The 13,567-nt window shown below is 35.3% G+C and overlaps 1 protein-coding gene across 1 annotated transcript; it reads right to left on the bottom strand.

Moving 5' to 3' along the window:
- Window positions 1-4,486: 4,486 nt before the first annotated feature.
- Window positions 4,487-13,307, bottom strand: LOC110103898 (zinc finger CCCH domain-containing protein 19). Its single transcript, XM_020832779.2, has 3 exons — window positions 13,108-13,307; window positions 7,173-7,283; window positions 4,487-6,804 (listed from the first exon to the last, which is right to left on the bottom strand). Exons 1-3 carry the CDS (start codon window positions 13,219-13,221, stop codon window positions 4,846-4,848), a joined length of 2,184 nt encoding a protein of 727 aa, XP_020688438.1. The 5' UTR covers window positions 13,222-13,307; the 3' UTR covers window positions 4,487-4,845.
- Between the last annotated feature and the right edge of the window lie 260 nt (window positions 13,308-13,567).

Below are 13,567 nucleotides of genomic sequence, written 5' to 3'. Positions count from 1 at the left end.
TGCGGGATTTTAGTGCCAACCGGACGTTCCTATATGTACGTTCACCGGACCAAATAAAAGTTCCAGTTGAAGGGAGGCGAACAGGCTTTTATTTCGCTCTTGGACACACGAGAGCCTCCGAATCATGTTCTTATCTCTTTGTTTGGTTGAAAAAGCGTTGAGTTTTGTTAATTTCTGAAATTTTAGTTTTGAAATCGAACATGTCATTATGAATGATATATCACATCGGGAGGTGAACATATCATTCTCTAATGGTTCATATTACAAAACTTTTAATTCATCCTGATTTTCATAGTGAAACTCAGAGAAGGACAGCATATGCCCCCGAAGGATTGAAGTGATGTTTGATCGAGTGTTTGACTATAATAATTTAGATAAGATATCATTAATTTTATAATCAAATTCATGATGATAGAACAACATATATTCCCGAGGAAAGAAGATATCATCTACTATTAATTAATTGAATATGACGATAATGATCGTTGATTTCAATTTTCCCAAATATAATTAATTAAGGTTTTGAGCAATTGATTTTGAAAATTTGATATGGGTTCTAAATCTACTACGAGCGCAATCCCTCGTAGTTAATAACATCATAGGAAAGTTGAATTTTCTATGAATACTCTTTATTAAAATAAGAATAGAAATTTCATTTTGAATTTTTAAAGATTGTTCTCAAAGGAGTGTGGCTTGAATTTCAACTAGGATTGGATCAAAAATGAATAGTTATTTCTGAGGTCAATGTCAGAGAATTAAGAGGTGTTTTGGGATTCTGAAACACTTCAGAAACACCCATAATACCCTTAGTGTTGGGCTTGATTGCTTGAATTCTGGATTGAAGAGAATTTTTAATTTGAATTGTCAATTTTATTAGAAAATTGTGATTCAATTCTCAGAGGTTGGTGTCTTATAGTATGAACCTGCCTCAGAATCTAATATAGCAAATTTGAGACTTTATATATTTTATTCATTTTCATTTTTCTTTTATTGAAATGTAACTATATCTATACTTATTTGCCCGAAATTTGTGATTTTGAGGAGTTTTGAATGTTGGAGGAAGTTCTGTTTTGTTGAATGCACTAGGAGCTATTAGTGTCTGAATTTTTAAACGTTTGATGTAATAAATATTTAAGATTTATAAGAGTATGTTTTTTGATATGCAAGTACAGGAAGTCATAACAACATGAATTCTTATATCAGTTTCTAATGAGAGACATAAGGGCCTTAAAGAAATTTATTATTTTCTACTCTGATATATGAAATACTTATTTATTTACTTTTAGTACAAAGCCTACTTAATTTCTATTATCTATCAGCACTACACTGTTTAGCACAACTGCCTACTATTTCCTACTTTTAATTCATTAAATGTATAATGAATTAATTATTGAAAATTTAAATCGATAGATATGACCTACTAAGCAGTGCTGAATCATATATATTATGCATTCTATCTCAGGTCAGGTCAGGGAAAGGAATCAGTTGAGTAGCTGAAGTTTCCGGTTTTGATGTTCTTAGTTGTGAAGAATTTTCTTGTTGTTTTTAGATTTTGTAGAATCATGGCTATTCTCTGTTTTGTTTTATTCAAGCATGTAGCCATGCAATATAGCATTTTTTTTGGTATATGCATTTTGAAGATGAATGAAAAGTTAGAGAAATTGTGGATGAGTTACTTTTTATTCCTTGGAAGTTAATTAGCTGTTTTGTTGTATATATTATTAAATATGGAAATATGAAGAGTTCTTCAAAATTAGATTTCGTGCTTGGTCTGTCATCATCCAACACGATATGACTCGTTCTATATGTAGATTATATTGAGTTAGGTTGCAGCAATTATTGACAACAAAGTTGGCAAGTGTTAACTTTTTTCGACGACATGAATTGATTTTTTAAGTGATGGAGTATGTTAGCATGGTTAGTGGTTAAGTGCGAGAGATGGTAATTGGGTAATATGATTGGGAGAATCATAGTCAGACAATAGTGGTTGGGAGAATGTGATCGGGTGACAGTGATCGAACAATTGTGGTTATAAGACGAAGATTAGGAGAAAGAAAATGCTCGTTAGCTGTGATTATCAGTGTTGAACATTGGGTGGAGCTTTAGTTTTGTTTGGTCAGTTTAAGCTTTTCTATTTTTATTTTTAAAAGTTCTTTTAACAACTATAATTTCAAAAATACTTTTTAAAAAAATAGCTTTTTAGAAATAAAATTTTAAAACAACGTGAAAAGCTCTCTTCCAAGCATACATTATTTCTTACCAATTATTTTTTTTTACCATAAAAACAATGAAAAAGCTGCTCCAAATAAAGCCTTTGTTTTTCAAATCTCTAAATTCCATCAAATTTTAATTCAATATTCAAGCCTCTTAACATGGAAAATGATAGTTTATTTGTAATTTTCAAGAGCGACATTCTAATAAATTTAGAAAAAAAAAAAACCTCAAGACATTTCATCGAACAACTCATACATATTTTTCTTTGAACAGAGACGATTCTCTCATTTAGATGGCTTAATGAGCTCGTAATTGAGTGATTATGGTTTGTTAAAATGCTCATTTTAACTATAATTACACAAGGCTCGAAGATCATTTAATCTTTCAATTAATGTTAAATATTTTTTGACTATATTTCAAATATTTGATTTAAATTCATTTGAACTCTGATCGAAACACTTCATGCCATTGAACTCATCATGATGCTCAATTCAGCTATAAAATTACTAAACTTGAAGTTTATATGAACCTAAATTTAATTCTAAAAATTTTGAATACAAAAATTACATCAGAATTCTTATTTAATTGAGTGAATTTTATAACTATCATATCACAAATTAAATTGACTTTATTATTGTTGCATCCTGGAATATTCACGGCGGTAGAGAAATATAAAGTTTAACGTCTTAGCCTTGTATGAATATCCATCACATAATCAAATAAAAAGAGGGTGAAATATTCATAAGAGACATCAAAATTTTTACGTGGAAAATCCTGAAAAGAGGAAGAAACCATGTGGTCTGACCCAGTTTGAATGAATCCACTATTATTTGCACTCGATTACAAATGAAGCCCTTCCTTAGGGGTAGGCCTTGGCTTGATGTAATAAATATACATCATATAAAATCCATTACATGATGAAACTTGAAAGAATCACTATTGAAGTGTTCGTTTGGTGGGCAGGATCATAGTCGGCGAGTGATTGTAGTCGGGTGATAGTGGTTGGAATGACTGTTGTCTTGCGACGGGGGTCGGAAGGACCGTAGTCGGCAGACGATGGAGGTCAGAAAGATCGTTGTATGGCGACGAAGTTTAAAGGACCGTAGTTGACAGACGACACTAGTTAGAAAGACCATTGTCGGAGGGCGATGGAGGTCAAATTGGTTGTAGTCGGCGGGTGACAGTGGTTAGAAAGATTGTTGTCTGCAACAGAGGTCGGAAGGACTATAGTCGGAGGGCAACGGAGGTCCATTGTCAATTGGTGGTCGTGCAAAAGTCCGATGTTAGTTGGTGGCCGGCATAAAACTGACATCAGGATGCAAATGGGTAGAAGTCCGATGTTAGTTGGTAGCCAGGCAGAAGTACTCCGACGATGGACAGAAGTTCCACATCGGGTAGAAGTCTGACGACTGGGAGAAGTCCGGCAACAGGCAGAAGTTCGGCGATGGACAAAAGTTTGGCGTCGGGTAGAAGTCCGACGAAAGTCCAGGGATGGGCAGAAGTCCGGTGACTAGCGGAAGTTTGGTGTTGGGCGGAAGTCCGGCATCGAGTAGAAATATGTCAAAGGGCGGAAGTCTGATGACGGGCATAAGTCTAGTGTTGTGTAAAAATTCGGCAACGGGTGGAAGTCCGGCGATGGACGGAAGTTCGAGGATGGGCGAACGTCTAGTGTCGGGTAAAAATCTGGAGACAGGTGGCAGCCAGGAGGTGGTCGAGGAGGAGCTTGTTGGCAAGAGAACTCTTCTTTCTCTTCCTTAGGAGGAAGATCAAGGATAACTTGGGAGTGGTTTGAATGGAAGGCTGATGTGAATTCCCTCGATCATGGACCATTTATTTTGTATTTGAATGTTTTAATGATATCAGAATTTGACGATCTTGGGCTCGTTGGATTCATCTCGTCGAGCTGCTTGATTTGACTATAAGTTTGTCACGTTTGAAAACTGTTTGGTAACCCAAATTATGGATTGAACCTTTCAAATGAGCTTCAGGACTTTGATTTGAACTCATTTTGGTTCGGGTTGAGTTAAATTTGGTGTCGTTGGGTTTGTATTTTCGAGACATTTAGTTTGACTTTAAGTTTGTTGAAATCAGAGTTCAGATGATCTCCGATTTAATTTTTGAAGTTTCAACTTGATTTTGCTTCGAGACCCATGCGCGATCAACATAATTTTTTTGATGATATATCAATTATGACTCGAACAACACATCATTCCTTTAGATCATACATACACCATTACAATCCTTTGTAGCTAATATAAACATTTTCCACAAGAAAACAAGAAGCTAAGTTTGGGAGCTGTAAAAATTTCACAAAGTTTTATAAATGAAATCCCAGGTTAAAGAGAATCATTTCAGACAACTTAAGGAAAACACATTCCTCAAGTTCATCAGGCACAAATCGCCTAACGCTAATTACATTACAGGAATCTCAACTAAAGCTTCGCTTATGAAAGTGGGAAAAACAATTGAGAAGACCAAAAATATCAAAGCCTGAGACGAAACATCTTCCAGATAGCTGCATCTAACAGTGTACCATCAATACTTCAGATCCAAGAAAATAGAGGAACTGCTGAAGTGGCAAGAAGCAACAAGCACAGCAGCAAGAGCTAAATTAGTCCTCATTCTTTCACCCTACGAAAAAATGAGGCCAATCTTCTTAGCAAAATCATCTTCATCATCATCTTCATCTTCTTCTTCATCATCTAAATTCATTGGGTCCATATTTTCATAATCTTCTGTCTTGTAATCTCCACCATCGATTGTCTCATAATCATATTCTCCATCTCTTTGATCAGTGTAATCTAGCTCATCCTCTTCAGCAGCATCTCTGGCTTCTGTTTCATCTTCTGCAGCTTGCTTCTCGTAAGTTATTTGTTCAACATCCGCAGGAATATGAACTACTTCCTCTTCAATTTCTCCCTCTTCTTCCACCATTGTTGCTGCAGCGGGATCTTCAAGATTAGTGATGACTTTAGTCCATTCCAAACTGGCTTCAAATGCATCCTGTGACCGCAATTCTGGCACTGGGGCTGCTTCAGATGCAGAAGAACCAACTTCAATTGCCCCAATTGCTTTTCTATCATTGCTGACACCTGAGATTGCATCATTGTCAGGCCTGACTTCTCTATTCCTCTTCAAGGACTTCATTCCATTATGCTCCAGGGATGAAGTAGATTTAACATTCTTGGATGATTGGCCTTCAGAACTTACATCAGGTTTTGCACCTTTCAACTCCGCAAGACTTCTTGGACCAGCAAAATCTAGAGGATCCACACTATCTCTTGATTTCTGTTGGCTACCTATGTTTCTAGCATTGCTAGTGAAGTCCTCAATTGGCCTCCGACTTAATCTCTCTCCAAGTCTTCTCTGCAGACTCGATGTCCTCACTGGTGATAGATTGCCTCTTTGCCTTCCCCTACCTCCTCCACCCTGTAAATCAGAGGCAATTTCAGGAGAAGATGGCTTGGAAAGAGTTATTCTACCTCTCAAACGACTGCTAATGGTGCTTTCAGGAGGAAGTAGTCGTTGATCCCTGTAGGAGTTAGGAGGGTGCCTATCCTGCATTTTCTGTTCATGCCTCCCGTAGGGCTTACTTTCAGAATCAGAAATGGTAGCAGATAAAGAACTATTTAGCCTTCTTTGTTTCATTAGCCTATAACGAAGATCTGTTTCATCCATCCCATCAGGACTCCTGAGCTTGTGTGCGGCGGATCTTCTTACAGGCAATATTGGTTTCTCCTTAATCCTCTCGGATACAGAAAAATTCCCATGTTGGTCTCCATCAATGCCATGCTGCACTTTTCCATAATGCCGAAACTCACTAGCAGTAGATTCAGGATCACACTGATGCTGCTGGCCATAGCCATCTCCATGGCTCATATTTCTTCCCCCTTGAATGGATCCACTTCTAAAGCCATCTTTATCATGCAGGTAATCCGCAACCTTTACAACATTATTAACGAGAACATCAAATCCAGGGGAAAACTCTCTGATGACTTCAACTCCCATGTCATTCTTGTACCGGGAAGATTGAATTTGTTGATTTAATGGCCTCTTCGATTTGGTGCCAACAACTCCAGAAGGTTCTCCCAAAATTTCACCAGCTTCATGCTCATTTGAATGATTTCCATCAGATTGAACATGAAAACTCGAAGGCCTAAGAAGGCTGGTGCTACTGCTTCTATGCACCTTAGCATTTTCCAATGCTATGCTGCTTTCTACTGATGAAGATGCACCAGTAACTTGCTTTCCAGCATTCTTTGATGCCTTAGGAAAGTTCTGCTGATTATCATATTCCTTCAATTTCCAAGCATCTTTTCTGGTTGTATCCAACTGAGCCGTAACTGGTACAGAAGCCTTTGCAGTCTGCTTTGTCACAGAATTACCTGCAGGTTGCGGTCCATGCACAAAAGGACACTTATCGCCTTTCAAACAGGCACCTTTCTGGAAATAATAACAAGGAACATTGTTTCTGCTCAAATTATAAGCAGGTAAGCTCGCCATTGGTAACTGCATGGGTGTGGGCGCTAGTGAAGGAGCCATATTTGATCCTGAAGTAGCCACAGGATTTCCGAATGGTACATCAAGCGGCTGAAAGGAGGAAAATAATTACATTTCTTAATAAATGAACCATACAACATTATGACTAAGGTTTCGTTTGGGACAACTTTCTTTTTGCTTCTTAAAATGACTTTTTAGTTAAAAAAATTATTTTTGTACTAAAAAGCCGCTTTAAGAAGCAGTAAGAAAGCTGTCCCAAACAAAGCCTAAGTGAAAAAACAGCTTCATTTCCAACTCTGTTGAGCAAACAAGCAAAATTTTAGGTTCAAGCAAAAAAAAAAAAAGAGAAGGAAATGTAGCCATCTTTTTTGAAGACTAATCCTAATATGAATGTTCAACATAATAAAAATCATTATTGCTTTCATGAAATGAAGGGAACAAGAGAAGAAAAAACTAACCGGATGGCGGAATAAGCATTTTGGATTCAAGCAGTTTCCACTAAACCAGAATTTGCAGTCTCTTGGGTTAATTCTGGCACCCTCACTGTGGCGATACTCACATTCACTTCCCTGTAAGCACAATAGCCGTCATTACATCCAGTTTTGAACAAGTTTAAAAAGATAAGCACAGCCACGAAGCGAAAAACCATAGGCACATCCATGAGTGAAAAACCATAGGCATGACGATAAGAAGGATATAATCAGAATGTTATTATGCATGAAGTATATCAATTCTTAGAAGCACAATCAGAATGACGTAGCTAGGTTATTGATAGGAACAATTTTGATAGTGATAACGCAGTAATTAGGTTGAAAGCCAAGCCAAGCCAAGTCAGTAACTTACTGACAGGGTAAGCTCGTGCCACAGCAATTATTTAACAAGAATTAGAATTACAAATCAGGGCAATTCATTTAGCAGTAATCAATTCTGTGAAGTTTTCTATATGTCTTAAGATCTCAAAATGGAAAAATTATGAAGTTATCAAAAATTCATTCCCATATTTTCTGACATGAAATTCAGTTCTGATTTTAAAGAATCCTCTTGTTCTAGCAGCTGGACAATGATGAGTGCAGCCAACCGTTCAGTTTATATCCTTTGGAACGTCTGTATGGCAACCAGGGGGTATTGGTTCTGATGGTTATGCTAACTGTAAATATTAATTTTACTAATGTCCACGTGTCAACCGGTTCTTCCATGGATGGCCTTTGGACATGGAGTGAATTCACTGGCTGGGTGCGGTAATAAGACAGCTGGTTCAGCTTATGATCACCTGAGTCCAGAAGGATTGCTTTCTTTCTAGTTTTCCTTTTGTTTTTTTTACTATAACTTCTCTGTTTGGTTTGATCTTCTTTTGTTATCTTGTGATTTCTTTTGTAACCTTTTTTCATTTATAAAATGGGTTTAGCCCAAAAATTTCCCAAAAAAAAAAAAAAAAGACTTACAAATCTAAAACAAAAATTATTAGTCAAGCACGTAACAGCATGATTATAACGAAAGATAATGTTCTTAGAAATGATTCACACGAGGCAATAAATGAAGAAAAAAATATAACACATAAAAAATCTAGCAATTGGTTGGCTTTTTAATTTTAGAAAGAAACACAACCAAACAGGAAGGAATATATAGATAGGAATCTATAAATATGCCTTCAATTCTTTTCATAAGGTCTTCTAGGAAGTTTTTACAAAGCAACAACCGCACATTTACCTTAACAGACCCTTTTATACCATAAATTCTACTACTATTTGTCACTTCCTTTTGTTATTAAATAATCTCAATTATTTTCATTCCTTCAATCATAATCAAATGATGTCCCTCCTTTATTGAAGAAATGCAAAAGATGCCCCTCCTTTATTGAAGAAATGCCGAAATTTTGCTGTTACAATCTTCAAATGCTATGAAAACCAACAAACAGAAGGGGCATAATGTTCTGAGTGAGAAGAAATAATTAATGGTGATTGAATCTGTATCTTTAATAGTCCTAAATATATCATCTGACTATATAATTTTCTGTCGAACTAAAGAAGGATTTAAAAAAAAACATAACAGGAAAAGTGAAACCCTATATAGAGATGTGGAAAATAAAGAATAAAATTTCCATAAAAATTTTGCAACTCCAGTTGTCCTACAAAGCATTTTATTTTTGTTAATCAGTTCTCTCAATTATTTTCATACTTGTCAACGACGAATGATGCACCACAGTACAGAGTTCACAGTACAGAGTTCCCTGTAGAATCCTGGCGCATAGTGCACGGCATGCGCCATTTTGAACATGACTCAAAATAAGAAATAATTAAAATGAAATAGAATAATAAGCATATAAAATAAAGTAAAATTTTATTATATAGGTAGGCATTTTAATGAAGCTCATGACTCAAAATTCTTCAAATTTGCTTGGTATATCATGAAGATATTAGTTAGGATTGAGGGAGGAATTTTAATAACTTTGCATGTAAAGTATAATGAGATGATCAAACCCATGTTTAACTAAAGCACATAAAAGTTGCTGCTAATAAAAGTTATAAAATAGAAAAATACACTTTAACTACATAGATATTTTCCTTCATTCCTAGTCTCAGCCTTTGTTTCTCTACTTGGCATTTCCCCTATGCTTATAATCTACTTGTAGTAAGTGCATTTTCCCTAAACTTATTATCTAAATAAAAAATGCATGTTGATCAAAATTGATCGACCAAAGAAAGAAGAAGGAGATCATTTACCTAACAATAACCCTTTACTTCGGAGAAATCAGATGAATCAACTATCGAAAGAGACGACCAAGTACATGATACCTCTTAATTCCGTAACGGACGAAGACAGGCATAATAACCGAGACAAACAAGGAGCGGCGGAAGGAAGGAATACGAGAGACGGACCACATCTAAAATTGTGGAATCGGGTGCGTTCATGAGGATTCAAGGCTTCGACTACTTGAGGACTAGTTTAGCAGCAGCTAATAAATCAATAACTAATAACCTAAAATTCATTACAACAACAACAACATCAAGCCTTTATCCCACTACGTGGGGTCGGCTACATGAATCCTTTTTCTCCATTGTGTCCTATTAAAAGTCAAAAAATAAAATTGTGCACGTCATGCGCCATGTTGCTGGCATCGTAGGTGCGCCATGCCACGCCACGCCACGCCGCACCTTGCGCAATGGCGCATGCCACTCTGCGCCATTGACAAGTAAGGTTATTTTCAATCTCCTCTAGCTGAATTTTGACAAAGATTTTCCTTAGTTTAAGAAATCCAGCATCCTTGTAGTAACCTTCTTCAAATGCTAAATGAACAAACGCATCCACACATACAATATATACAAACAGAGCATAAGGGATCATGTAAGGAGATGGGAGACGTGATGTACGAAGATTAAATCATCATTTATAATAGTCTTGACTATTTCTTCAGATCATATAATGCACTATTAACAAAAGAGTTGACCTTAACATGAAAGTTGGAACCAAAGATAGAGAAGAGGTGGAAAATGAAGGATAATTTGGTGTAGGATTTTTAAATTTCAATCCTTTCATCCACCATCTGCTGTCAAGACTTGACCCTCACATAATTTCTTGATTTTTTAATAAATGTGATTGAGTTCAATAAGGTTGAGAAAGTTCACGTGGAACTAAAGTACGCTACATGAATATAACATCAAGAACTCCTAGAGTTAGAGATCCTCACTTGAAGTTGACATGTTGGTGTTACCCAAATTCTGATTGGGATCCTAATAGTTAAATTTCTTTAGATCTTAAGGGCTGCCAAAGCATCAGTCATTTGACATGCAATTTTTTGTTTCATTTGATAAATTACCAATTAAGTGTCAAATCAAGAATGCACGTAAGAACTAAATTCCATGGGTCATATGCAAATTTACATGCATATTCAATGCCTATCCTACTAATCTAAGAGATTAAAACTTCATTTGAGACGGCTTTCTTACTGCTTCTTAAAACAACTTTCTAGTATAAAAATTAAGAAGTAATAAAAAAGTCGTCCCAAACGAAGCCTAAGATTAAGCATTTCTGTGACATCTCAGTCAAAACTATATGTGAATCAACATGTGCATACTATGGCAGTCAATGACTTTCAAGAAAAAAAGGCTACATGGAAGCTACTTCCAGAAAGGATATAAATTATGATCTATAATATTAAATTCACTTAGAGAAACTGATGATAACCAAATAAAGAAATTAGAGGACTAATTATCACATAACTAGACCCACTCAAAGCAAAAAATGTATCATCATCAATATCATCCTATCTTATCCCAACTATTTCGAGATCTACTTCATGAATCATCATTTTTTCATTTATTCTTATTGAGTATTGTATGAGGGGTTAAACCTATTATGCGTAAAAACTATGAACAACTTCTAAACATTTTACCTTAAGTCTATCATTTTACTTTGTAATCCTTCTTAGGTTTATCATTTTACTTTGTAATCCATTGGCTACATTTTTCACTTGTCATTGTAAATGATCAAATTACTAAAGTCTTTTTTCAACTACCTTAATATTAATAGCTGCTACTCTCACCGTCCTTAGAATATATTCATTTCATAGATTCATTTTTTTGCTGCATATCCATCTGAACATTTTTAGTTCCAAAATGCTCCACCTTGCTATCAAATATTCTACGATCTAGCATTCAAAATAATACAACATAGTTGCTCTGATTGCAACATCATCACCATTAGCATTATTCCAAGAATCTTGAGTCAAATTTATGAATCCCCATATTTAACTTGTTTATGTTAAGAGTGGCCTGAGGTGTTAACTTATTCTTCATTTTGAACAATATTTATCCATATTACCTTAGCTCAATCCCCTCACCTTAATCTCATTACCCCAGTTTTATCTACTCGTCAAATAAAGGTATTTTATACACTTTGTTTTGCATGTTCAAACCACATAAATCTATTTTCAATTACCTTATCATCAATGTCACTCAAATTATTCCTATGCTATAATCATTCCTTAATTTTATACTTTCTAGTTTGGGCACACATCCATTTTAACATTCTCATTTCCGACTAATTTTAGTTTTATTAAATTCACATTTAAGACTCCATATTCTCTTATAAACATAAAAATATTGAGGCACTATCATTTTAACCCCCTAGACTCAACTCTATAAGTTATATTATCATCTACATCCCCATAATTCTATATAATATCTCAAAAATACTTAAGCTCATCACACTTAGAAGTCACTTTATGTTCTAATAAAAATTAAAATTCGTTAATATCAAACTCACTAAGATTATTTATCTTCTACACAATATTTGTTCTACTAATCCTAATTTGTTATCTTCTAACATTTTCTTCAATTTCAAGTTTTTATGTATTTTAACAAATGTCTTATCAATTAGAAATTTTCTACTAAGAAAAGCACACATCAATGTACCTCACTTTGAATATCCTTTGCATGCATCTTCATAACTAACCAAAAAAAAAGATATAGATTTAATGTTTATCATTGATGTAATCCAATTGTAATAGAAAACTCTTTAGTTACTCTACAAAGATTTCTAAAACTAATAAACATCTCATCATATGTGTTTTCACATAAGTCACCACAAAATTGAAAGAATGAAAGATGTCATCACTCATTGATCCCCAGAGAAGAAAATAATAATAATCATACGCTCAATCAAGCTACAGGAAAAAAAAATCATCCCAACCATCAAAATCCCAGCTCTGAAGCCTAGAAGTGATCTAAGGTGAAAATCACAAAAAAAAATTCAATAAAAGCCAAAAAAGATGAACTATTTTGCAAAATATAAAAGAAAGCACCACTAAATAAACTCATCTGAAAGTCAACCCTTTAAAACGTAGCAACCATCGTGTAGCAAAGAAAATTTTCTTCCAATTTTCCTTGCAGTGCTACCTATGAGTTCCTAAATTTTAACAAACACATAACATGAAAAATATCAACAATCAAATCAAAAGTTTCCTAAATCCGACAGACAGTGACATAAATTTCCAAAAAAGAAAAAGAAAACAGACTGTGGCATAATATCGCAAAAAGCTTATCTAGCAAAATATTACCCTCAAAATCGGTGATCAGAAACAATAGACATCAATCAATAAGGCAATCAGATAAGCAACCCTGAAAAATCCCAAATCAACTGTAAATAACACAGCAAAACCCACATATCAAACCAAAACCTAATCCTAACTACAGATCAGGCTAACCTACCCTAGCTACACCTTGAAAACTCTAGCCCCTTCCCTCTTTTCGCATCCGAACCAGTAAAATCCATGCCCATCCCTACATTTCAAACAAGAACCGCAGCTAAAATTATCTGTTTTACATCATGAAAAACCGAAAATAGTAAAAGCAAGGCAACGAAAACAGTAACAAAGTAACCATAACGAAAAGAAACCTTTTTGCAAGTCAGAGGCGAGGCGAGAAAGTAAACGCAATCAGTATTCCGTTTAACCGCTTCTTCCTCCCTCGTCAAAGGACGTGGATCGCTCCGCCCGCCGCCAGATTCCATCGCCCACTACGCCGGCACTCCGATATCGCAGAAGACAGATCCAATCCACAGAAACGATCACCGCAAAGGTAAATCGACAGCAGAAGCTGCGATAGCGGCGGATAAATTAATGGACTTCTGGCCTTGGCAAGATAAAACTAATGGAGATTGAAGGGCCTTTTAGAAAAATTTGGGATCAAATAAGGGTATTTTAGGGAATACACTCTCTGGGAAGAGCATTATCGTTCACTGCAGAGCTGCAGTTCACGTGAGGAGATCATACAATATTCTCTTAAACTAAATCATATTTAGAAGTATTGGAGGAAAATATTTAATTTAAAAAATATTTAGAATTAAATTTAAAAAC

Source organism: Dendrobium catenatum, unplaced genomic scaffold (assembly GCF_001605985.2).
Source record: "Dendrobium catenatum unplaced genomic scaffold, ASM160598v2 fragScaff_scaffold_30, whole genome shotgun sequence".
Taxonomy (NCBI): Eukaryota; Viridiplantae; Streptophyta; class Magnoliopsida; order Asparagales; family Orchidaceae; genus Dendrobium; species Dendrobium catenatum.
The sequence above is the reverse complement of the archived record's forward strand: the minus strand, read 5'-3'. Positions and strand labels throughout refer to the sequence as shown.